This window comes from Mastomys coucha, unplaced genomic scaffold (genome assembly GCF_008632895.1).
Source record: "Mastomys coucha isolate ucsf_1 unplaced genomic scaffold, UCSF_Mcou_1 pScaffold9, whole genome shotgun sequence".
NCBI lineage: Eukaryota > Metazoa > Chordata > Mammalia > Rodentia > Muridae > Mastomys > Mastomys coucha.
The window spans coordinates 33,504,576-33,528,650 of NW_022196915.1; the positions used below are offsets into that span (position 1 = coordinate 33,504,576).

At 41.0% G+C, this 24,075-nt stretch overlaps 1 protein-coding gene across 1 annotated transcript in view; it reads left to right on the forward strand.

Moving 5' to 3' along the window:
* Cgrrf1 (cell growth regulator with ring finger domain 1) overlaps positions 1–16,961 on the forward strand; it is a 23,468-nt gene extending 6,507 nt beyond the window's left edge. The window contains exons 2-6 of the mRNA XM_031362177.1: positions 1,901–2,040; positions 8,266–8,443; positions 8,577–8,724; positions 16,141–16,248; positions 16,462–16,961. Coding sequence (XP_031218037.1) covers positions 1,901–2,040; positions 8,266–8,443; positions 8,577–8,724; positions 16,141–16,248; positions 16,462–16,782 — 895 coding nt within the window. The 3' untranslated portion in view covers positions 16,783–16,961. The remainder of the gene's footprint in view (positions 1–1,900; positions 2,041–8,265; positions 8,444–8,576; positions 8,725–16,140; positions 16,249–16,461) is intronic.
* Positions 16,962–24,075: the final 7,114 nt, after the last annotated feature.

Below are 24,075 nucleotides of genomic sequence, written 5' to 3' on the forward strand. Positions count from 1 at the left end.
CCCCCCCCCCCGTGTGTGTGTGTGTGTGTGCGCGCGCGCGCGCGCGTGCGCATTTGTACACACTCTCACATGTCCCACAGCGTACATTTGAAAGTCAAGAACAGCCTTCTCAGAGTCAGCCCTCCCTTCCATCTCAGTTGAAACATAATCTCTTTGTTCACTGCATAGACCTGCCTGGTTGCCCCCAAAGCTCCTGGGGACTCTTCTGTCTCTACCTCCCATCTTGCTGTTGGAGCACCGCACAGACACACATTCCCTTGCCAGCTTTATATGGATTCTAACCCAGGTCCCCACACCTGCTCAGCATATTACTCACTGAGCCAGCTCCCTAGCTTCTCTGGCATTTTGTTTGCTTGATTTTTTGTTTATTTGGTTGGTTGGTTGGTTGATTTTGTTTTGTTTGGAGACAGGGTTTCTCTGTGTAGAAAATGTCCTTTGCTGTCCTAAAATTCTGTAGATCAGATTAGCCTTGAACTCACTGCTTTTGCCTCCCACATGCTACGACTAAAGCATGCACTCCCACACCTGGCCTGGTTTTCTTTTAAAGTGATATTTTCCTGTAATGGATTTGCAGATCCAGAACATGCTATCTGTGTTACCAAATACATCTGTACAATCCCAGTTTGAGCACCATACACTGCTGGCAGTGTCCAGGCATGCATGGTGCAGGAGGAGGTGAGAGTTCTATATATTGTTCTGAAGGCAAACAGGAGAAGATTGACTTCCAGGCAGTTAGGACGAGGGTATCAGAGTCCACGCCCACAGTGACACACCTCCTCCAACAAGGCCACATTCCTAATAGTGCCACTCCCTGTGCCAAGCATATACAAACCATCACAGGCATATGCTTTTTGATATTTTATTTTTTGTTTTGTTTCTGTGTGTGTTTTATGTACATATGTGTCTGTGTACCACTTGTGTGCCTAGTACCCACAGAAACCAGAAGAGAATATCAGATCCCCTGTTACAGACAGTTGTGAGCTGCCATGTGGGTGCTAGGAATTGAACTCCAGATCATCTGGAAAAGCAGACAGAGATCTTAACGGTTGAGCAGTCTCTCAAGCCCTTACATTTTTGAAAATTATCCACATGATTTTAGCAATATATTTCTCTTTTTGGTGCTAACTGTTAATACATTATCCCTGGAATGTGCCAATTTGTGAGCTTGTTTCTGCAGGCTCCTTCCCGTTTCCTTTTCTTTCTTGTCTCTTGGTGCTGTGTGTTTGGAGAGAAGGAAGTAAACAACAACGTATGCACACAGCTGAAGTCCACGGATTCAACTGTAGATTGAGTTTAGGGCACTTTGTATAGATTCAGTAAGCCTCCCTGGTTTGTAATTTTACTAGCTGTTTTGTTTCATTTCTTTATCCCCAAGCTTGCTCTGTGTAGATTGTCACGGTTCATGCTTTTGCATAGCTTATACAACCTTTAAAGTATATTATGTAGTGAAAATCTGTATTTGATACTTTGTTATTTTAAAAATTCTAAAAGACTTTAATATTTTAACAGTTTCCTAGCCTCATAAATCATAACAAATAATCTGAATATTGAGTAAACATTTGTCTTTCATATCTTTTGAGGATAGGTCTATAATGGCCATATTGTTTATTCTAAGTATAGTTTACCTATCTATAATCACTATAAATCTTGTATGGTTATCCACAATGTAAGGGAAAGAACAAGCTGATTCATTCAGCCAAATGATGCATTGCAGTTCTGGGAAACCACTGACCTCCCTTAATTCTAGATTGATCCTGCAAGGCAATATAAATCAGTTGACTGTACCTCTTTTCCTGGTCCTTATTTTAAAAAGGAATACGTAATGAAGCCTAACATACTTTTTATGTGACATAAAGTTTCAAATTTGTTGAAGTTATGTTTTATCTTTACCTTTCTTTAGGTTTGGTTGGGACGTTCCAGTGATTCTGAGAAATTCAGAAGAAACCCAGTTCAGCACAAGAGCGTTCAAGAAACAAATGAGACAAGTGAAGAATCCTTTTGGTTTAGAGATCACTAATTCATCCGCAGCTTCCCTAGCAAGTTGGTGGCTATTTCCCAAGCTTTTCCCTCATCTCATGTCCCCTGTTCTTAGCCCTTCTGTTTTCTTTCTCTGTTGCTCTCTCCTCATTAAACTTAACCATTCATTGACCTGAACACTGCAGATGTGAAGATGAATGTTTTTACATTTAATTCTGGAAGAGTTTACTCAGGAGTTAACAGAGACAGATGTGCACAGAGAGGAGAGTGCAGTGTAGCACGTGTTAGTGGACAGTCTGTTAGGATGCTTACTGTGCCACGTTCACTGATTTATCCAGTTAACAGAGAGGAGAATGAAGTACAGATGGGTTGGTGCACAGTCTGCCATTCATTGGTCTTCAGTAACATATGATCAAATGTGCTAAACAGTGAGTTTAAGGTTACTGGCTGTTTTAAGAACAACTGATTTATAATCTGAAATTATGATATTTTAGTATACATTATTTTCATATAATACACTATTTTTTGGTGTGGTAATTATAGTTTGCAGGCTGTAATTATTTCTGTATTTGGAAAAGTAAATTGTTAGAAGGACTACTTAGGAGCCACGGAGGTGAATTATGAAGAAAGAATAATTAAGTCTGCCACAGTAGAGACACTTTGGAAAGTTCTTGTAGAGAGTGTGCTCATCCCAGTCCCCTGTAGCTGTTTCTAGATGTCTCCATTGAAAGATAAGCCGGTGTTTCCTAGGGGTGGAAGAAGTGGGAGTAGAGCACCCCGGAGTGAGAAGTATAGAAAGGTGAGAACCAGGGAGCCGTTTGTGGCTCAGACAGGGAGGGGCAGGTGTGATGTCAGCTGGGCAACTGTCAGCTGGGCAGACCCTGGCATCACTTGGGAGATGGCCTCACATGCTTGTGAGGGATTACCTTGATTGTGATAACCCAGGTAAGAAGGCCTGCCCATTGTGCTTGGCACTGATGCTTGGCTGCACGCATGGACTATATACACAGAAACTGAGAAGTGAATAGCACTGTACATTCGTGGTGTGAACTGAGTGTGAACACAGTGTGAGCAGCTGCTTCAGGCCCCTGTATCTTCGCCATGATAGCCTGTGCACTTGAGCTGTAACCAGAATAAACCGTTTTTCCCCAAAATTGCCATTCCCAGGGCATTTTTTATCACAACAACAGGAAGAGAGACCAAGACAATAGGTTAGAGAGAAGAATACTTGAAGACTTGATTCTTTTCATAGGTTTCCATAGGCATCGCTGATAGCAGAGGTAAAACAGGAGCAATGTGTAGAAAGTTTGGAAGAAAATACTGAATTCAGTTTTGTGTCTGTAGATTTTGAAATGCTTTGTTACTCTTCAGCGCAGATGGAGTTTTTTGTTTAATTAAACTAATAAAATTTATTTTAAAATCTACAACTCAGTATTGACATTTTTAAGTCATCAAAATAATTTATAATAGTTAAATGTCTCTTAAATATACAAAATATCTTCTGAAACTAAAAGTAATATGCACTTAACCAGTTTTTAAAATCTATTTGGAATATAAAACATGATAGAATTAGAAAAAATCTCTTATAAAGTCCTCTATGAAAGGAAATTGTGACAAGTTCCTGATTAGAAATCTCCAAGGGAGAATACACAGTGTAACTGTGGCTTCATAGAATGAATTGGGTAGTGTTCCTTCTGTTTCTATTTTGTGGAATAGTTTGAAGAGTACTGGTATTAGGTCTTCTTTGAAGGTCTGATAGAATTCTGCACTAAACCCATCGGGTCTTGGGCATGTTTTGGTAAGGAGACTTTTAATGATTGCTGCTATTTCTTTAGGGGTTATGGGACTGTTTAGATGGTTTATCAGATCCTTATTTAACTTTGGTATTTGGTATCTGTATAGATAATTGTCCATTTCATCCAGATTTTCCAGTTTTGTTGAATGTAGGCTTTTGTAGTAGGATCTGATGATTTTTTTAATTTCCTCAGTTTCTGTTGTTATATCTCCCTTTTCTTTTCTTTTTTTTCTTTTTCTTTTTTTCTTTTTTTTTTCTTTTTTGGTTTTTTGAGACAGGGTTTCTCTGTATAGACCTGGCTGTCCTGGAACTCACTCTGTAGACCAGGCTGGCCTCGAACTCAGAGATTTCACCTGCCTCTGCCTACCAAGTGCTGAGATTAAAGGCGTGTGCCACCACTGCCGGGCCTTATCTCCCTTTTCATTTCTGGTTTGTTAGTTTGGGTACTGTCCCTGTGCTCTCTGGTTAGTCTGGCCAAAGGCTTACCTATCTGATTGACTTTCTTGCAGATGGAGATTTAGGAGCAGAGGTGCTCACTCACCTTTGACACCTAACCTGTCATATCTTAACAACAAATGTAATTGTTCTCAGCTTTTACCTTATTCTTGCCACCACTTCTTTTTATTTCCTTCAAAACTGTTAAAAACAAAAACAAACCAACATAAAAACTGTACAAATTTGAGCCAGGGACATCGTTAAAATGCAGCTGTGAGAACTAGAGTTGAGATCCACACATAAAATGTCAGGAGGGTGTGGCCTGCTTCAGAAGGTGGAGATGGGATCCCTGATGGGAGCAAGCTGTCTAGCGAGACTAGCCATCTCTGAGCTCTGGGTTGAGAGATCCTGCCTCAGTGAGAACATAAAGGTGATCAAGGAAGATTCTCAATATTAACCCAGAAAAGCCATGTCAGGGCGCACATGCACACATGCTGTACACCCACACACATGCACAGCACACACACACATGCACACATTCACAGCACACATACATGAAAATGGAAAAAGAACACTTTTTTTATATTTGTTTTCTCTCCCTTCCACTCCTCCATATGATGCTGACATCTCCCTATGTCCCTCTACTGAAGTGGCTGTCCTGAAAGTCTCTGATTCCCACTTCTGTGTCCCACTCAGTGGGAGTTTTAGGCTGAAGTTAATGACCTCACCTCCAGAGAAGGTCTTTCCTCTTTCACATTCACTGTGACTTATGTGGACCATTCTTAGCTCACTGTCCAGCTTGTGACTTCTAGAAGCTCACCTGACAGGAAAACAGTTAGTCAACATGGGTCATTGCCTAAGTCAGTCTGTCTTTCTTTCTTTGATGGAGGCCTCACACTGTAGCTCAGATTGGTCTGGAATTCATAATATAGCTCAGGTTGACCTCAGCAGTAAATCTTTTTTTTTTTTCCTTATTAGATATTTTCTTTATTTACATGTAAATTTCTCCATTCCTAGTTTCCCCTCCAAAAAACAAAGAAACAAACAAAAACAACAAAAACAAACCCCTGTTGCCTCCCCCCTCCCCATGCCTGCCACCCCACCTTCTCCCACTTATTGGCCCTGGCATTCCCCTACACTGGGGCACAGAACTTTCACAGGGCTGAGCTCCTCTTCTCCTATTGATGATCGAATTTGCAATCCTCTACTATACACATGCTGCCAGAACAATCAGACCCCTCCATGTGCAGTCCTTGGTTGATGTGCAGTCCTTGGTTGGTGAATCTTTTTTTTTTTTTAAGTACAAAATTCCTTACTCTTTTTCCTTAATTATAAATAATGCCACCCTATAAATTAAAGGAAACTAAGGTCATTTTCCCCAAAGAGTACATATTTATTCTAACATATTTTCATTTTAGAAAAATAAATTTTAAGATATGACATAAACTATATTTATTAAAAGAAAACAGTGATGATTAAAATATTCAGTGGTGGCTCAACAGCATCCCACCTCCCCCCGTCCCCCAGTACACACACCCCCCCAGTAGCTTTAGATTTCAACTTGCTACAGTATCTTAGCTGGTTCTTATGTAAGGACTGCCAATAGAAAAGTCAACCATGAGTCTTCCTGGTGTCCAGTTCCACAAGCCTGGAAGTACACTGAGAAGTGAGAAGAGCTGATCATTGATCATGCTGTGAAGAAAACAGGAAACCTGGACTAGAGCTGAGGCAGCCACCGCCACCATTCAGGCAGAAGCAGTTATAAGCAGAGCCGAGCTGTCCGTGTCTGAGGTGAACGAAAACAGACAGTGGAGCCCTCATCTATGCTCATGTTCTGATATCTGTCACTAGCAGAAAAGGCAAATGTTCACTTGGAGGGTGGCTACTAAAAGAATTCACTTAAAAAAGAAACCAGTGGATAACATTTCTTACTTATTTCTGTGGGGAAAAAGAGAATTTGAGTTAAGTTATAAGAACAAAGTTCATGGAAAGGTAGCCATCCTTAGCAATGTCTACACAGATGCTGGCATTGTGAGCAGTTAGATGGTTATTTTGTTTCAGGCACAGATCGTTTAATAATCCAGGATGTTTTTCTCACCACTATATCCCAAGTACCTGACAGATTGCACAGGAGGGAGAGCAAACGCCCAGATAGGATGTGACTTGAGAACAAAGAAGAGAATCATGAATCTGTTTACCGGCACCCGTTGCTGGGATTTTGTTGAGTTTGTATTTTGTTCAGTTCATGTCCCAGTTCAGAGCTTTAATGAAACCATAAGTTAGATGCTCAGTATATATTAGTTGAATTGGATGAATCTGCTTCAGGAAACCTGCTGTCACTTTGGAAGCCCCCCTCCACTCCCCTCTATCCCCCATTTTAACAGATCCAATAACAGTTAACATAAGGACTTAGGCAAAACACATTAGCATTTGGAGAGTAGTTTGCCAGCCTCCATTTCCTAATGGTTCCTCTCCAGGGGCCCTGACTGTCTCACCATCCTCACACGTGGTCTCTGTGCATTACTTCCTCACAGAGACAAGATGGCTTTCCTGCCCAAGTTGTTCTTTTTAAATGGCTCACTGCAAGGTTGTGTTAGGCACTTTGCGTTATTAGCCTAGTGCGGTTGTGTGGGATAAGGATGGGTTGAAGGAAGCCATACTCCACTTGGTGTTAAACTTTCTGAAGTACAGCTGTGCCCCACTTTTGTTAATGATATTAATGTAAAACAGTTCTCTGTATGCAGTTTATATGTATGAAATTTTGAAGAACAAGAACATGTAAAAGGAAGAAACTGCCTTCAGTCTCCAAAAATATTTACGTCATGCTTCATAACAGCAAAATTATAGTTATGAAGAAGCAACAGAAATAAAATTATGGCTGGAGGTCATCACAACATGAGGAACTGTAGTGCATCATAAACACTAATCTAGAACCAGTTTTAGTGACACATTAAAGCATGGTTACTTTCAGTTATCAGTGAATTAATACCGAGTTGAAGTCCAGTAAGTATCTGAGATAGGATTTCATCCCAGGTGCCTATGCAGAACACTTGTGTCTGGTTCGTTACCTGTGGTCTGTGTCACTGTCCTCCGCACACCGCTGAAGAGGAAGAAGAGCAGGATACCCTCTTGTCATCCTGTGAAGCATTTGCTTGAATTTTTCTATCTTCTCACAGCGTTTTCTCTTGAAAATCTTCAGTAAAGGCACACTGAGGCCTGCGGATTACTGATGGGCCTGGAGCTGGGTGCAGAAGCCAGGCTGTTGTGCCAGGAACAGTGACCTGGACTACACTTAGTTCTAGTCAAACACACCTTGCGTCTGTGTTCTAGCTGTGGCAGCTTCCTCTCCCAACCACAGGTGGCGCTCGATGTCTCTCCCCTTGAGCTCCCCTTCTTCTACTAGGAAAGAGAAAAAACATCATGTTGGTAGCACTTAAAGTACTATGTAAGCATAGAATCCATAAGTAAGACAATGCATACATTTTTTATGTCCTTAGTCATCTACTTATGTAATCTACTGAAGTTGTAACCTCCTTTCATTGAAAAGAGAGAGAAAATTATTAAACCTGCCATAATTGGTATTCCCAGCCATTCCTTGGGCTGTGGAATACTAGCTGTATGATGGACACTAACATTATCACTGTGTGTATTAATAAACAATAGTAGTCAAGTTCAGCTTCGTCTTAGTGTTTTCTAACTTGAGTGATCATTGTCTGGTCGCCCTGGTTTGTGAACACCACTTTGGATGGCTCTGCTCTGCTCTTCTGACCCTTGTGATTTGGATTGTGTATGTTCATAGAAAGGGGTCATTACACTTCCCAAAAAGGAAACCTGAGCCAATCATTTTAAAGATAAATTATAATGATAAAACTTGGCTGATATTGCTATAATTCTGCATAGCTGTTGAGATTTTTATATTTGCAGATATACAACAACTTTTAAAAGGGGCCATGAGCTTGGGCAGCATCCAGAATAAAGCCCCGCTTGGTTGGTACCCTGTTATTTTATTGTCCGATCACTGGGTAACACCCATTCTCTTTCTGGCTTGCTTTCTGTAGCAGGCATGACCTTGGCGACAGACTGCCTGGAGGATAGTCGTCTGACGTGCTACTGGGGCTGCAGTGTTCAGAAACTCTACGAAGCTCTTCAGAAGCACGTTTACTGCTTCAGGATAAGCACTCCACAAGCTCTAGAAGAGGCGCTGTACAATGACTATCTCCACCGAGAACAGTATTTGTATCCTTTTTCCACACACACGCACTGGCACAGAAAAAAACGAGACCCTGTGGATACAGTCAGATGTTGCCAAGTTATTGACTTATTAATATATTTTTGTTCTTTTGGCAATTTGCCTTTACATACTCAAAAGTATTAAAAAGCACAGCAAAGAAGAAATATATTGCCAATTACCAAGCGATACTGAAATTGAAGACTTTGGTCCAGTGCCCAGATCTCGCTATCCTTTGGTAGCTCTGTTGACCCTCGCTGATGAGGATGACAGGGAAATTTATGATATTGTAAGTATTGAAGCATCTGGAATACCTTACCTTTATAAGATTTGGATGATTCCTGATTACTTTTAAAATAGGAAAAATTAATTTCTGAAAGTATATATTTGGTCTTGGACTAACGTGTCTTGAAAAATTAAAACATGGATTATCTCCCTGTTTAAATTTTATACCTGTAACACACCTTCAGAATATGATGCCCCCCCCCATGAATGACAACAACATAGCTTTATTAGGAAATTAAAGATGGATTATTGTTGAGTGAATTTTATCCTTCTGTGGTAGGTATTATTTACTTTAGAGAAAATGTCCTTTGGGGTGTGTGCTTGTTCTCTACATTTTTATTACTGAATTGATCAGCATCATATCAACTTTGAGACCGGGTCTGGTCTTTTGGGGCCATAGCTCTAGTTACCTTGTTTCCATTGGAGTCCCTGCTGCACCTGTGTTTTCCACCTGGGATCCCTATGTTCAGTCATTTTAGGAACTTTTTTTTTCTCACTGTGTAGTGATTGGTTTTTTTGTGTGTGGGGGAGTGGCTGTGGTGGGGTGGGCAAGACAGGATTTTACTGTGTATCCCTGGCTGTCCTGGAACTCACTGTATAGACCAGGCTAGGCTCGAACTTAGGGATCCACCTGCTTCAGCTCCCTAAGTGCTGGGATTAAAGGCATGTGCCACCACTGCCCAATATGTGTACAGATTCTTTAGACTGTTAGTTTCCTGTTTGGAACACAAAAGCATCTGAGTCCATGATTCTCAACCTATAGGTTGCGATCCCCTTTGGGGTCAAGTGACCCTTTTACCAGGATGGCTTAAAACCATCAGAAAACACAGATATTTATATTATGATTCATAATAGTAATAAAATTACAGTTATAAAGTAACAACAAAAATAATGTTATGTTTGGGGGTCACCACAGCATAAGGAACTGTATTAAAGGGTCACAGCATTAGGAAGGTTGAGAACCACTCACTAACCAGGGAGGTGTCAATGTACACAGGTTGAACATGCCAGTCACTGATGTGCCCCACATGTGGGAAATTCTAACTGCCATCATTGACCAGTCACAGTTAAGTTCATGTGCATTCAACATGCTTTTGAAAATTATTGTCAGGCCATGTTTTTAAGATGATCTTAGTCACAAATGAATTTCCTGGATAGACTTGGGGCTCATCTCTGCCTCCAGGATAGCTCATTGTATATATGCCAATATACCCGTCTGAAAAATCTAAACTCTGAACCACTTCTGCTTCTGAGCATTTCTGAAAAGAGAAGTGTAACCTGTATATTTAGCTACCCTTGGTGAAGCTTATGGTAAGAGCCAGGGGTAGTGGCACACTTCTTTAGTTCCATCACTTAGGAGGCAGAGGCAGGCAGATCTCTGAGTTCAAGGTTGGCCTGGTCCACAGAGCTAATTCTAGGATAGCCTGAGCTACACAGAGAATCCCTGTTTCCAAAAGCAGAACAACAACAACAAAAGCAAAGAAAGAAAGGCAATCTGATGGCAAGAATGACCTTTTCTGTGTTTGATACGCTCATTAGTAATGACACAGGGACATTTTAATGGTAGTTTTGTGTGATATACAAAATATATTCACTAGTATTAGCCTATAATTTTCCTTCAGCAACAATCTAGGGAGTTAGAACAAATGTCCTTATACAGACTAAAACAAAAGTGGAGAAAAATCCCAGCCCTGCTCTGCTCCCAGGGTGTCATCCATGTTAAGCAAGTGCTCTACCATTGAACTGTGTCCCCATTTTTCCCATTTTGTAAAAAGCAGAGTATCTTTATGAAATAAACGTGTGTTAAATTTTGAAAGGTACAAACTCTTACTGAAAAATATAGCTTGCTATTTACAAATAAAGAATTTCAAATTTCATTTGTTTGTTTTATGACAGGGTCTCACTATGTAGCTGTAGCTATCCTGGAACTATGTAGACCAGGCTGGCCTCAGGCATAGAGGTCTGCCCCCTGAGTGCCGGGACTAAAGGCATGCACCACCACTGCCTGGCCTTGCTTGCTTTTTATGACAGCATTTTTAAGACAACTTCTACATACATGCACCCTTTTTGTAAGCAGAAGCTTTTCTTGTGATTGGGTCAGAGTTAGGCCTTGATATCCAGTGAACCCTGCAGGATGATGGATGTCCTTAGAGCACACCACCTCTGAACTACACAGTGCTCTTTGCTGGCATTGGTGATAGGCATTTTGACCTCTTAGTCAGTTCCTAACTTCTCCTCGGTTTTGGGTTCCTCTCTCCTGGTCTCTAATGAAGCACTGTAGCTCTCCTGAGAGTGTGATCTCCATTGCCCTCTCCCCTCCTCTCCCTGTTGTGTCTTTCACATGTTTCTGCAGAATGGGGCAGGTAATCAGACTGAAGTGCTGTTGCCTGATTGCCCAACTCTCTTCTGGGCCCATTAGGACCATTGCAGATGTACTACTTTTCTTTCTTGATCGCCTCATTTTTAATACCCGCAATGATTCTTGTGAGATACTATGTTTACCAAGGTGGTTGGAAAGTGACTGTCTCTAGTCAGTTCTCTGCATGACAACTTCCTGTCCCAATGACCTCAGGGCTTCCTTTATCCTTTCCTCTGTAGTTTCTATCGGTTTTGAACTGAACTATTCTGGCACTCAAATTGCTGTCTCAGCACTTCCTACCAAGGCTGAGCATTTAGAGTCAAACTGTGCTTGTAAATTACATGGATTCCTTCTCTCAAGATGAGGAAAGCCACATAAGAGACCTTCAGGAGTCTCCCACATGCCCTAGTGCTGTGGACGATCCTGTCCATTGTTTGTTGTGTCTTCTTTTCTCTTACATAAATGTAAGACATGGCAGGTGCCGTGAACCCTCTCTGTACTCTGTTCATGTCACAGTGTCATGGAGAGATCACTTACAAATAAGTTAACAGATTTCCTCATGGAATTTTTTTCCAAAAATTTTAAAAGAATTAGAATGTCTGTGTTTTGTGTGTGTGTGTGTGTGTGTGTGTGTGTGTGTGTGTGTGTGTGTGCTGTAGCTGTCTTCAGACACACCAGAAAAGGGCATTGGATCCCATTATAGATGGTTGTGAGCCACCATATGGTTGCTGGGAATTGAACTCAGGACCTGTGGAAGAGCAGCCACTGCTCTTAACTGCTGAGCCATTTCTCCAGCCCCAATTATTTTATTTTTTTAAAAAGATTTATTTATTATTATAAATAAGTACACTGTAGCTGTCTTCAGCTGCACCAGAAGAGAGCATCAGATCTCATTATGGGTGGTTGCTGGGATTTGAACTCAGGACCTTCAGAAGAATAGTCAGTACTCTTACCCGCTGAGCCATCTCACCAGCCCATGTTTATTGTTTTTTAATAACTGCATAGCATTTCATTTAGTTTGAATGAAAAGTCATAATCCTGAACATTGAAATCCTGAAAGACCAAAATCCTAAAGTACAATTCTGGGGAGCACAATTTTAAAACTTTAGTTAAAAGACATTTACATTTTTTCAAGGCCTGTAAGATGGCTCTGTGGGGTAAATGCATTTAGCACACAAGCCTGGTGACCTGAATTCAATCACTAGAGCCCAGGTAAGGTAGAAGGAGACAACAGACCCCACAAAGTTGTTTCCTCAAAGTGCACCATGTACTCACACATTAATAACATTAAAATTAAGCCGAAAGTACACCCCATTCCCACACACATTAATAATATTAATAATAAAGAGTATTTATTACAAGTATAAATGTTCTGATGTGCCAGTGACGTCCTACAAGCATTACAGTTATAAGGAGACAAACTGTGTTCACAAAAGATAAGCCAAAAAAGTAGAATTTTTAAACATAGTCACTGGATGTATAGTGGTTTGAGTATGCTTGGCCCAAGGAGTGGCACTATTAGGAGGTGTGGCCTTGTTGGAGGAAGTGTGTCACTGTGGGATGGGCTTTGAGACCCTCTTCCTAGCTCCCTGGAAGTCAGTAGTCTTCTCCTGGCCCATTCCAATCAAAATGTAGAATGCTTGGCTCCTCCAGCATCATGCCTGCCTAGACACTGCCATACTTCTCCTGCCTTGATGATAATGGACTGAACCACTGAAACTATAAGCCAGTCCCAATTAAATGTTGTCCTTTTAAAAAGTTGCCTTGGTCATGGTATCTTTCATAGCAATAAAACGATAACTACAACATTGTGTTAATTTGTGCTCCAACTTTATAACTGATTATAGAAATACCAAAAGATACCTTAGTCTTTTTGATGAGATTAATCAAAAGTCTTCTTTTGTAAGTTTAGATATATGGGAAGGACCCTCTTCACTTAGTGAGGACATTTTAGTGGTTCTGTGTGTGTACATGCCCACAGGTCTCTGAGACAGAGTCACTCTCTGAACCTGCAGCTTATCAATTCAACTAGACTGGCCATAAATACCGTAGGGAGCCACCTGTCTTCCTTCCCTTCCTACCCTCCAGTGCTGGATTACAGGAGCCTACCTCTGCTGTACATGGGTACTAGGAATCAAACTCAGGTCTTTGTTCTTGTATGACAGCACTTCACTGACTGAACCATCTCCCCGGCCCCTTGTGTTTTTACATATGTGTACAGTATTCACATACCAAGTTAGTATTTTGATAACACACTTTTCTACAATCAAATTTGAAAAAAAATACATAAAACAATAGTCTATAAAATTCTTTACACAATTGAAAACTATTATTAGCAGTGATGCAGAACTGAAATATACAACATTCCTAATTGCAAATTAATAATCCTAGCAATTTAAACTAGCAGGAAGAAAAATTTAAAAGAAAAACAAGACAATTTACCATAGAGACAACATCATGGGGTTTGGTCATGGGCATGAAGACAGTCTACAAGAGCTCCAGACATCCACAATCCTAACTATGTTGTTGTATTTTATTTATCTGTGTGTGCGTGTATCTGTGTGTGCCAATGACTATAGGTCAGTAGAAGGAGATGGCTCTCTTTGGAGCTGGAGTTATAAGCAGTTATGAGCCATCGAGCATGGCTAGGATGGGAGACTCCAGTCCTCATGTTTATACACAAGTCCTCTTGACCACTGAGCCATCTCTCGAGCCCCAGTTAACTGTTTTTTGAAGTCATGTGTAATGGCTGTTCTCAGAGAATATACTCATGTTCTATACAGCACATCTCTTAAATTCTTGTATGATTTCATATAAATCATGCCCCTTATCGTTGTGTATCCTGTCTTCTATGCTATGCTCTTATGGAGTTCCAGGCTACCCAGAGTTTGGTGAAAAAAAAAAACAAAAACTGGTCATTGGGTAGCAGCACTGTGGTTTGTCCCTGCTGAGCCAGTGACCGTTTACAGAGCAGTTCCTTGCCTCCCTGCTTGGCAAGTGTGGCTTCAGTTCATTGAAAGCTCCTGGAATTCCACCACCTGGAAGGAGTGCCCAGCAGACAATGGTGCTTCTAACGTGCAATTTGCATCCTGTCTGAAGAGTTGGCAAATGCACTGATTGAGTGGAAAGTAAAACAAGTTTTATTGGTACACTTTGCACTTCACTTTCAGAAGCTTGAGCATATCTAGTTCCAAATGCTATTATTGTGTGGCAGTTCAGCTGAGTTCCATTTTATTTTGTAAAGGCCACTACATCTTCCGATAAGCATTTATAAATGTACTTTGCTTTTTCCAGGCAATTATCCATAAATGTCTAAATTTCTAAACTTCTGATGCTTCCAGGCATATATTTAATAAACAGAACAGTGGAGATCACGTTGAAGGCACCATTTATAATCAGAGTGAGGCACCTACTAGTCTCCTATGCTTGACTGTGTGGTAAATGTCAAATCTCTAACTAACACTAGTTTACCCTCTACTGTTTTGTGACACTGGAGTGATCTCTGTGTGAGCAGGTGCCCTTGCTTTAGAAGGTCCCTAAGCTTATTCCATGGTGGGAGACCTAGTGCTGTGTGTGACAGGGCAGGAGGATTATGTGGTGTTTTTAGTAGCTTGGCAATGTACTGTGGACAAGTGAGCACACACTGACCCATCCCCACGATTTGGATGTCTACCCCACCAACCCCTCCACCCCAATGTAGACTTTCATTCACTACTAGAAATTACATTTTTCACGGTATTTAACATGTTGGCTTATAATTTGTGGGTTTCCAGCTCTGGGAGCTTTAGACTTTAGGGGCTTTGAGTTTTCAGGGTTTCAGCAGTTGGTGGTCTTGGAGATTCTGGCTGGCCTTGCACATCGTATGTGTGGTACGTGTGTGTGTGGTGCGTGTGTGTATGTGTGTGTGTGTGTGTGTGTGTGTGTGTGTGTGTGTGTGTGTGTGTAATTAGCTTCCTTGCTTGGATGGTATAAGGAGTTCTCAGTGTAACTGTCTTATACTGAATAACCTATGCAAGTGTGCTTTATGCTGGGGTGTAGCTGAGTTGCAAATGCATGCTCTTTTGCTACCAATACTGCCAATTCCCTTCATTGAATTCTCCCACCCCCTCTTTCTCATGAGAGTCTCTATGGGAATGCAAGCTTTTGCATGTGTCAGTCCTGTGTATGAGAAACAAGTTTGTTTTTGTTTGTTTATCTTCTATTTGGGGGGGTGGGGCAGGGCAGGAATCAGCACTGAATGTCATCTCCAGTCACCCTCTACTTTATTTATGTTCATGTGTGTATATGTATGTTGGTGCACCATGTGGAGGATGTTCATGTGTGTACATTTATGTGGGTGTGCCATGTGGAGGCAGAGATGAGCATCAGGTGCCTTCCTCAGTTTCTCTCCACCCTATTTTTTTGAGCAAGGAGTTGCGCTGAACTAAGAGCTCACTGATTGGCTAGACTGGCCTGTGAGCTCCAGGAGCTGCCTGTTTCTGCTTCCCAGCCCTGATGTTCCAGATGTGCTGTATGAGGCAGGCGTCCAGTTTTATATTCTTCCAAATTGTTGTCCAGATGTCCCCAAACTGTATTTAATGAAAACAAAACAAAACAAAACAAACCAACAAGACCCTTCTCTGTGTCTGTGACTCATAGTGATTTTGCACATAACTAGTTTTCTTTCCTCTTTGGACGGTTTCTTCCATGTTGTCCACTCTTTGACTTACGAATCAGTACCATATAACTTAATACTTGATGACATTAGGGAACCTCAAGCTGTTGAATGCTTTCCTACCTATTCTTCTATGTTCCTTTTTCTTTGTGAGTATTTTAGGATCAGGGTATGTAGTTCTGTAGTAAAGCACATTGATATTTTTATTGAGAGCACAATGAATCTATAAATTTCAGTAGAATTAAAATGTGTCAGAAATCTGTCAGTAACTGGTTCCTTTTCAGTACTGTGATTTATACAAATTAGTGTAGATGTTCTAATATGTCTCTTATCTGTTATATGAAGCATTGTTTTACTTATCTGTGAAAGAGTAGTAAGTACTGACTCATGTCCAATTTTTATTTTAGATTTCCATGGTGTCAGTAATTCATATTCCTGATAAGACTTACAAACTTCCCTGCAGAATATTGTATCAATATTTAATCCTGGCTCAAGGTCAATTTTATGATCTTAAGGTAAGTCATACCATGTAATATTTGTTATTTATAGAGATCAAGGAATGGCTGTTTTTAAAGAGACTTATGGTTTATAGTTAGTTTATAGAAGTTAACTACTCTTGCCTCTTGGATTTGCTAGCTCATAAATTTTCAGGAGCTTTTGTGACCCCCCAGGTTCAAAGAGTGACTGTTGTTCACAATTACCTTTACACTGGTTTCTTTGATTTTCAGCAACTTTTCATGTCTGCAAATAATAGTCCTCCTCCCTCCAGCGACCCATCTCCAGTAGACAGAAGTGTGGAGCAGAGCTTGTTGGAGAAGGCGGGACTGGCTGGGAGTGGTGTGGACCCAGTGGAGGAGAGCAGCAAGGACTGTGTGGTGTGCCAGAATGGGGGCGTGAACTGGGTGCTCCTGCCTTGCCGGCATGCCTGCCTGTGTGACAGCTGTGTGTGCTACTTCAAGCAGTGTCCCATGTGCCGGCAGTTTGTGCAGGAATCCTTTGCACTTTGTGGTCAGAAAGAGCCAGACAAGGACATACTAGAAACTTCCTGAAGACACCACAGCCAGAGAGCGTACTTTCTACACAAGGCGCAGAGCCTTGTGTCCTTAGAGGCAATCCTAACACAGAATCTACAGTCTTAACTGTCGGAGAGAGTTCTATTTTCACTTCATACTTATACAATACGTGGATGATGGAAATAAAGTCTTCTTGCTCAGTGTGGCAAGCGCTGGATGCTGTCTTTGTCAATACCTAAAACTCTCTGCTCTTGAGAAGAATGTAAACACTTGTTTGTTTGTTTGTTTGTTTTACCAGCTAGAAGATTTCACTAGTGTGGATGAGAACAGTCACTCTGAAAATCAGTCCCCTTGGAATTCCAGGAGGCATAAGTTTCAGGGTGGCTGACTGCTTTTTCTTTTAATGTGATGTGGAATGGAATTAGAAGACTGAATTCTTCTTAAAGTAATTACATGTGCCCCAGTTTACAAAGTAGTTGGAAGGGCCTTTTTACCTCCCACCGTCTCTGAAATATGTTTTTATAAATATCCATTTGGTTTCAATTTTTTCTTATCAGGGTTACATAAATTCATGTTTTAACTTTTTCATATAGGCTTTTAAGTCATAGACATAAGGCATAGCTCTGATTGTTCCCATGTGTCACTGATTAGATAGCACTCATCTACCGGAGGCAGATACGTTAACACCTGGATAGTACAATCTCACAGATAATTAAATTTATGGACTCCATTGTCAGATGTGATTAGATTAGCAAAATGTACTCTGCCCAGGAAGGTCAGTGGGCCTCTACTGCCTTGCCTTATATTTCTTCCTTTGCAGCAATCTACCCAGAAGTTAGGGGCTAGAGGGACACACACACACACACACACACACACACACACACACACACACACACAAATTAAAAGGAAAAAGTAATGTTTTCTTTTCCTGCCATTTTCTATCCTAAATAAACCCAGTATCCCATATCCCTCCTCTGTTGTACTGTTGAGCTGACTGGACACTCATGCTCCACTCCACCCCACCCCAATGTCACTCTTTTCAAGGTGGCTAAGAACAGAAAGCTTCCATCAAAATTGCCATCAGCTCCTCAGGAAAGTGGGTCACACCAAATAAGCCAAGCCTTCAGGGGGAGGCTTCACTCTTCTCCAGTGTATGTAACAAAAGTGTTGCGTGTGTGTCACATTTAAATGTCATTTTCTTTTTTTTTTTCAAGTTTTTTTAAATTTTGTTTTATTTTATTTTATTGGATATTTAATTTATTTACATTTCAAATGTTTTCCCCTTTCCAGGTCTTCCCTTCAGAAACTCCCTATCCCATTTCCCCTCCCCCTGCCTCTATGAGGGTGCTACCCCACCCACCCACCCCCTCTCATCTTCCCACCCTGGCATTCTCCTACACTGGGTCATCGAACACCCTCAGACCCAAGGGCCACTCCCCCGACAGATGTTCAACAAGGCCATCCTCTGCCATATATTCGGCTAGCACCATGGGTCCCTCCATGTATATTATTTGGTTGATGGTCCAGTATCCCAGAGCTCTGCAGGTCTGTCCTGTTAACACTGTTGCTCCCTCCCTGGGGCTGCAAGCTCCTTCAGTCCTTTCTCCAGCTCTTCTATCAGGGACCCCACATTCAGTCCAATGGTTGGCTTCGAACATCCGCCTCTGTATTTGTCAGGCTCTGGCAGAGCCTCTCAGGAGACAGTCATATCAGGCTTCCATCAGTAAGCACTTCCTAGCATCCAATAGCACCCAAGTTTGGTGGCTGTATGGATGCATGCCCAGGTGGGGCAGTCTCTGGATGGCCTTTCTTTCAGTTTCTGTTCTACACTTTATCTCCATATTTCCTCTTGTGAGTATTTTGTTCCCCCTTCTAAGAAGCACTGAAGCATTCATATTTTGGTCATCCTTCTTCTTAGGCCTCATATGGTCTGTGAATTGTATCTTGGATATTCCAAACTTTTGGGTTAATATCCACTTATCAGTGAGTGCATACTGTGTGTGTTCTTTTGTGACTGAATTACCTCATTCAGGATGATAGTCTCAAGTTCCATCCATTTGCCTGCAAATTTCATGAAGTCATTGTTTTTAATAGCTGAGTAGTATTCCATTGTGTGAATGAACCATGATTTATTTATCCATTCCTCTGTTGGGGCACATCTGGGTTGTTTCCAGCTTCTGGATATTATAAATATGGCTGCTATGAACTTTAGTATTTGGTATCTGTCTAGAAAATTGTCCATTTCATCCAGATTTTCCAGTTGTGTTGAGTATGGGCTTTTGTCATAAGCTCTGATGATTTTTTTTTTAAATTTCATCAGTTTCTGTTGTTATATCTCCCTTTTCATTTCTGATTTTGTTAATTTGGATACTGTCTCTGTGCCCTCTGGATAGTCTGGCTAAGGGTTTATCTATCTTGATTTTCTCAAAGAACCAGGTCCTGGTTTTGTTGATTCTTTGTATAGTTCTTTTTGTTTCTACCTGGTTGATTTCAGCCCTGAATTTGATTATTTCCTGCCTTCTACTCCTCTTGGGTGTATTTGCTTCTTTTTGTTCTAGAGCTTTCAGGTATGCTGTTAAGCTGCTAGTGTATGCTATCTCCAGTTTCTTTTTGGAGGCACTCAGAGCTATGAGTTTTCCTCTTAGCACTGTTTTCATTGTGTCCTATAAGTTTGGGTAAGTTATACCATCATTTTCATTAAACTCTAAAAAGTCTTTAATTTCTTTCTTTATTTCTTCCTTGACCAAGTTATCATTGAGTAGAATGTTGCTCAGCTTCCATGTGTATGTGAGCTTTCTGTTGTTTTTGTTGCTATTGAAGACCAACCTTAATCTGTAGTGATCTGTTAGGAGGCATGGGATAATTTCAGTCTCTCTCTCTCTCTCTCTCTCTCTCTCTCTCTCTCTATATATATATATATATATATATATATATATATATATATATGTTGAAGTCTGATTTGTGACTGATTATATGGTCATTTTAGAGAAGGTACCATGAGGTGCTGAGAAGAAGATATTCTTTTGTTTTAGGATGAAATGTTCTATAGATATCTGTTAAATCTATTTGGTCCAAAACTTCTATTAGTTTTACTGTGTCTCTGTTTAGTTTGTGTTCCCATGATCTGTCCAATGCTGAGAGTGGGGTGTTGAAGTCTCCCACTATTATTGTGTGAGGTGTAATGTGTGCTTTGAGCTTTAGTAAAGTTTATTTTATGAATGTGGCTACCCTTGTATTTGGAACATAGATGTTCAGAATTGGGAGTTCCTCTTGGTAGATTTTTCCAAAGTGTCCTTCCTTATCTTTTTTGATGACTTTTGATTGAAAGTCGATTTTATCCAATATTAGAATGGCTACTCCAGCTTGTTTCTTGGGACCATTTGCTTGGAAAATTGTTTTCCAGCCCTTTACTCTGAGGTAGTGTCTGTCTTTGACACTGAGGTGTGTTTCCTGTATGCAACAGGGATGCTGGGTCCTGTTTACATATCCAGTCTGTTAGTCTATGTCTTTTTATTGGAGAATTGAGTCCATTGATGTTAAGAGTTATTAAGGAATAGTGATTGTTGCTTCCTGTTCTTTTTGATGTTATTTTTATGTTTGTGTGGCTATCTTCTGTTGGGTTTATTGAAAGAAGATTACTTTCTTGCTTTTTCTAGGGTGTTGTTTCCCTCTTTGTGTTGGCATTTTCCATCTATTATCCTTTGTAGGGCTTGATCTTTAGAAAGATACTGTGTAAATTTGGTTTTGTCATGGAATACTTTGGTTTCTCCATCTATGGTAATTGAGAGTTTTGCTGAGTATAGTAGTCTGGGCTGGAATTTGTATTCTTGTAGGGTCTGTATGACATTTGCCCAGGATCTTCTAGCTTTCATAGTCTCTAGTGAGAAGTCTGGTATAATTCTGATAGGCCTGCCTTTATATGTTACTTGACCTTTTTCCCTGTTTTTAATATTCTCTTTTTCTTTCTCTCCTTCTTTCTTTCTTTCTTTCTTTCTTTTTTTCTTTTTCTTTTTCTTTTCTTTTCTTTTTTTTTTTTTTTTTTTTTTTTTTTTTTTTTTTTTTTTTTTTTTTTTTTTTTTTTTGTACATTTGGTGTTTTGACTATTATGTGCTGGGAGGGAATTTCTTTTCTGGTCCAATCTATTTGGAGTTCCGTAGGCTTCTTGTATGTTTTTATGCATTTCTTTCTTTAGGTTAGGGAAGTTTTCTTCTATAATTTTGTTGAAGATATTTACTGGGCCTTTAAGTTGGGAAGCTTCACTCTCTTCTGTACCTATTATCCTTAGGTTTAGTCTTTTCATTGTGTCCTGGATTTCCTGGATGTTTTGGGTTGGGAGCTTTTTGCATTTTGTATTTTCTTTGTTGTGTCAATGTTTTCTATAGTATCTTCTGCCCCTGAGATTCTCTCTTCTATCTCTTGTATTCTGTTGGCATCTATGACTCCTGATCTCTTTCCTAGGTTTTCTATCTCCAGGGTTGTCTCCCTTTGTGATTTCTTTATTGTTTCTATTTCCATTTTAAGATCCTGGATGGTTTTGTTCAATTCATTCACCCATTTTGTTGTGTTTTCCTGTAATTCTTTAAGGGATATTTTTGTTTCCTTTTTAAGGACTTCTACCTGTTTACCTGTGTTCTCTTGTATTTCTTTAAGGGAGTTATTTATGTCCTTCTTAAAGTCCTCTATCATCATCATGAGATGCGATTTTAAATCAGAATCTTGCTTTTCTGGTGTGTTGGGGTATCCAGGGCTTGCTGTGGTGGGAGAACTGGGTTCTGGTGATGCTAAGTGGCCTTGGTTTCTGTTGCTTATGTTCTTGTCCTTGCCTTCCATCTGGTTATCTCTAGTGTTAGCTGGTCTTGCTATTTCTAGTGTTAGCTGGTCTCAATTTGGCTTGTCTCTCCTGCAAGTCTGTGTCAGTACTCCTGGGAGACCAGTTCTCTCCTTGAGGAATTTTGGTAGGGAGAGCTGAAGCACAGGGTCAGCTCTGGGATGTAGACAGAAATTAGTAGGATCCTCTCCCTGGCTGTTCCTTGGTTCCTGTGTCCTGATGGCTCTGCGCAGGTCCCTCTTTTGCCAGGAATTTGAAGAGAAGTGGTGGTCTTACCTGTGCTCACAGGTGTGTTGGCGTGCCTGGGAGACCAGCTCTCTCCTGGCGGTATTTGTATATGCAGTGCTGTGGCACAGAGTCAGCTCCAGGTGCAGCAGAAACTGGAAGGCTCCTGTCCCAGGCCACTCCTTGGTTCCCGTGTCCTGAGGGTTCCATGCAGGTCCCTCTGAGCAGATGTGGTGGTCTTACTTGTGCTGACAGGCTTGTCCGAACTCCTGGGAGGCTAGGTCTCTTCCTGCGCTACTTGTGTATGGAGCCCTGTGGCATAGAATCAGCTTTGGATGAAAACTGGAAGCTTAATGCCATTTTCTCCCTCAAATACAGCACTTGTAAGAAAGAGCAGCTTTTATAAACTTAAGCTTCCTTTGCATTCAGTAGCCATGTAATACAAGAGTGGGGCATGGCTGTGCGTACTTTTAATCCCAACAGAGGATGTGGATTCTCTGTGAATTCCTGCTCACCCTGGTCTACATAATGAGTTCTAGGCCAGCCAGAGATAAGATGTGAGAGCCTGTCTCAAAACAAAAACACTATACCTTCTGGCTCTGTCCTTCAGTGGAGCAGACAGAGCCACTGACCTCAGTATTGTGTGCTCAAAAGGGACATGGAGGGTTGACTCAAGGCAATCCCCATACCTAGAAGAGGCTTGAATCTGTCAGTGGAGCAAGATTGTCCAAAGTGCATTCTGTGCAGTAGCCAGCAGCATAGTTATGGCGTCCGAATCTCGCTTCACTCTGTCCATCTGGGAGAGTCCAGTGTTTGCCTCCATCCTAGCCTGATGTCCTTTCCATGTCTTTGTACCAAGCTGTCGTAGATGCACAATTGCTTCCTGGGAAGATACAGTTTTATAACTGCAATTATATTAGTAATGTTATCCTATTTTTCATAGGGTTTTTTTTTAATGGAGTAAAATCTATGTCACATAGAATTTACTGTTCTAAGCATTTGTAAATGCAGTAGCATTAAGAATATTTGCACCACTGTCTGTTTCCAGAACTCTCCATCCCGAGCTCTCATTCTGTATCCACTTAGAACCAGTCCCACTCCCCCCTACCCCCAGTGGCTCTCAGACACTATCCCCCCAGGCCCCCAGTTTCATACTGTTTACTGTGACAGCCGTGGACTGAGCTGTCTGGGAAACTTCACACCCACTCCCTGCAGTGGCTCTGGGACACCATCTCCCTGCCCCCTAATGTCATACTGTGTGACAGCCATGGACGGAGCTACCTGGGCAGCTTCACATAGTCGGAGCTACCTGGTGTTTTCCAGGTTTGTGCTGCACATCACGTTACACTTCGCATTTCTTTTAAAGGCTAAGTCTTTGGAAAACAAGTAAACAAAAAAACCAAAAACCAAAAAAAAAAAAAAAAAAAAAAAAAGGCTAAATCATAGTTCACATCTCAATACCCATTTCCTGTTTATTTTTAATGATTTTTAAATATAATTTGCCTTGGTTTCCCTCCCACCAGCTAAAGTAATTGTTTTTCCTGCCCTCAATGGTATTAGTATGAAGAACTCAGTGATGTAATCAAGTAAAGCAGTACAGATGGCCCTATTAGCACTATTTTTTTCTCTCTCTCTATAAAGTCCTGGCTGGACTGAAATTCACATTGTGGACTAAGCTGACCTCAAACTCAGAGATCTGCCTGCCTCTGCCTGTGGAGTGCTAGGACTAAAGGTGGGCACCACAACACCCAATTACAACTTTTTTTTTAAAAGATTTATTTATTTTATGTATATGAGTACACAATCGCTGTCTTCACACACAGCAGAAGAGGCTGTTGGATTCCATTACAGGTGGTTCTGAGCCACCATGTTGCTGGGAATTGAACTCAAGACCTCTAGAAGTGCCTGGGACTGCCGCTTGTGGGATTTTTGGGTTACAATGTTGCAAAGGTGATGTGCATTCAATAGAAGGCTTACTTCAATTGTTAGGTCGTCTATTTTCCCGGGTTAGGGATCCGCACCACGCACCACGACAGGGAAGGACATCGGCAGGAGGTACAGCTCTCAGCCACACAGTCATCAGTGCAAACTGTGCACTGCTATGCCGCACAGTTCCCATCCTGACTGGAAGAGTTGGGCTCAATGCACATTCTGTGTGTGGCATTCTCAGCTTCCCTTTTGTTGATCAAGATAGAACTCCTCAGAAGGAGCATTGTGGGTGGTGACCTTGTATTGTTTGTCTGCTTTTCATAACTTCATTGTAGTAAAATATATGT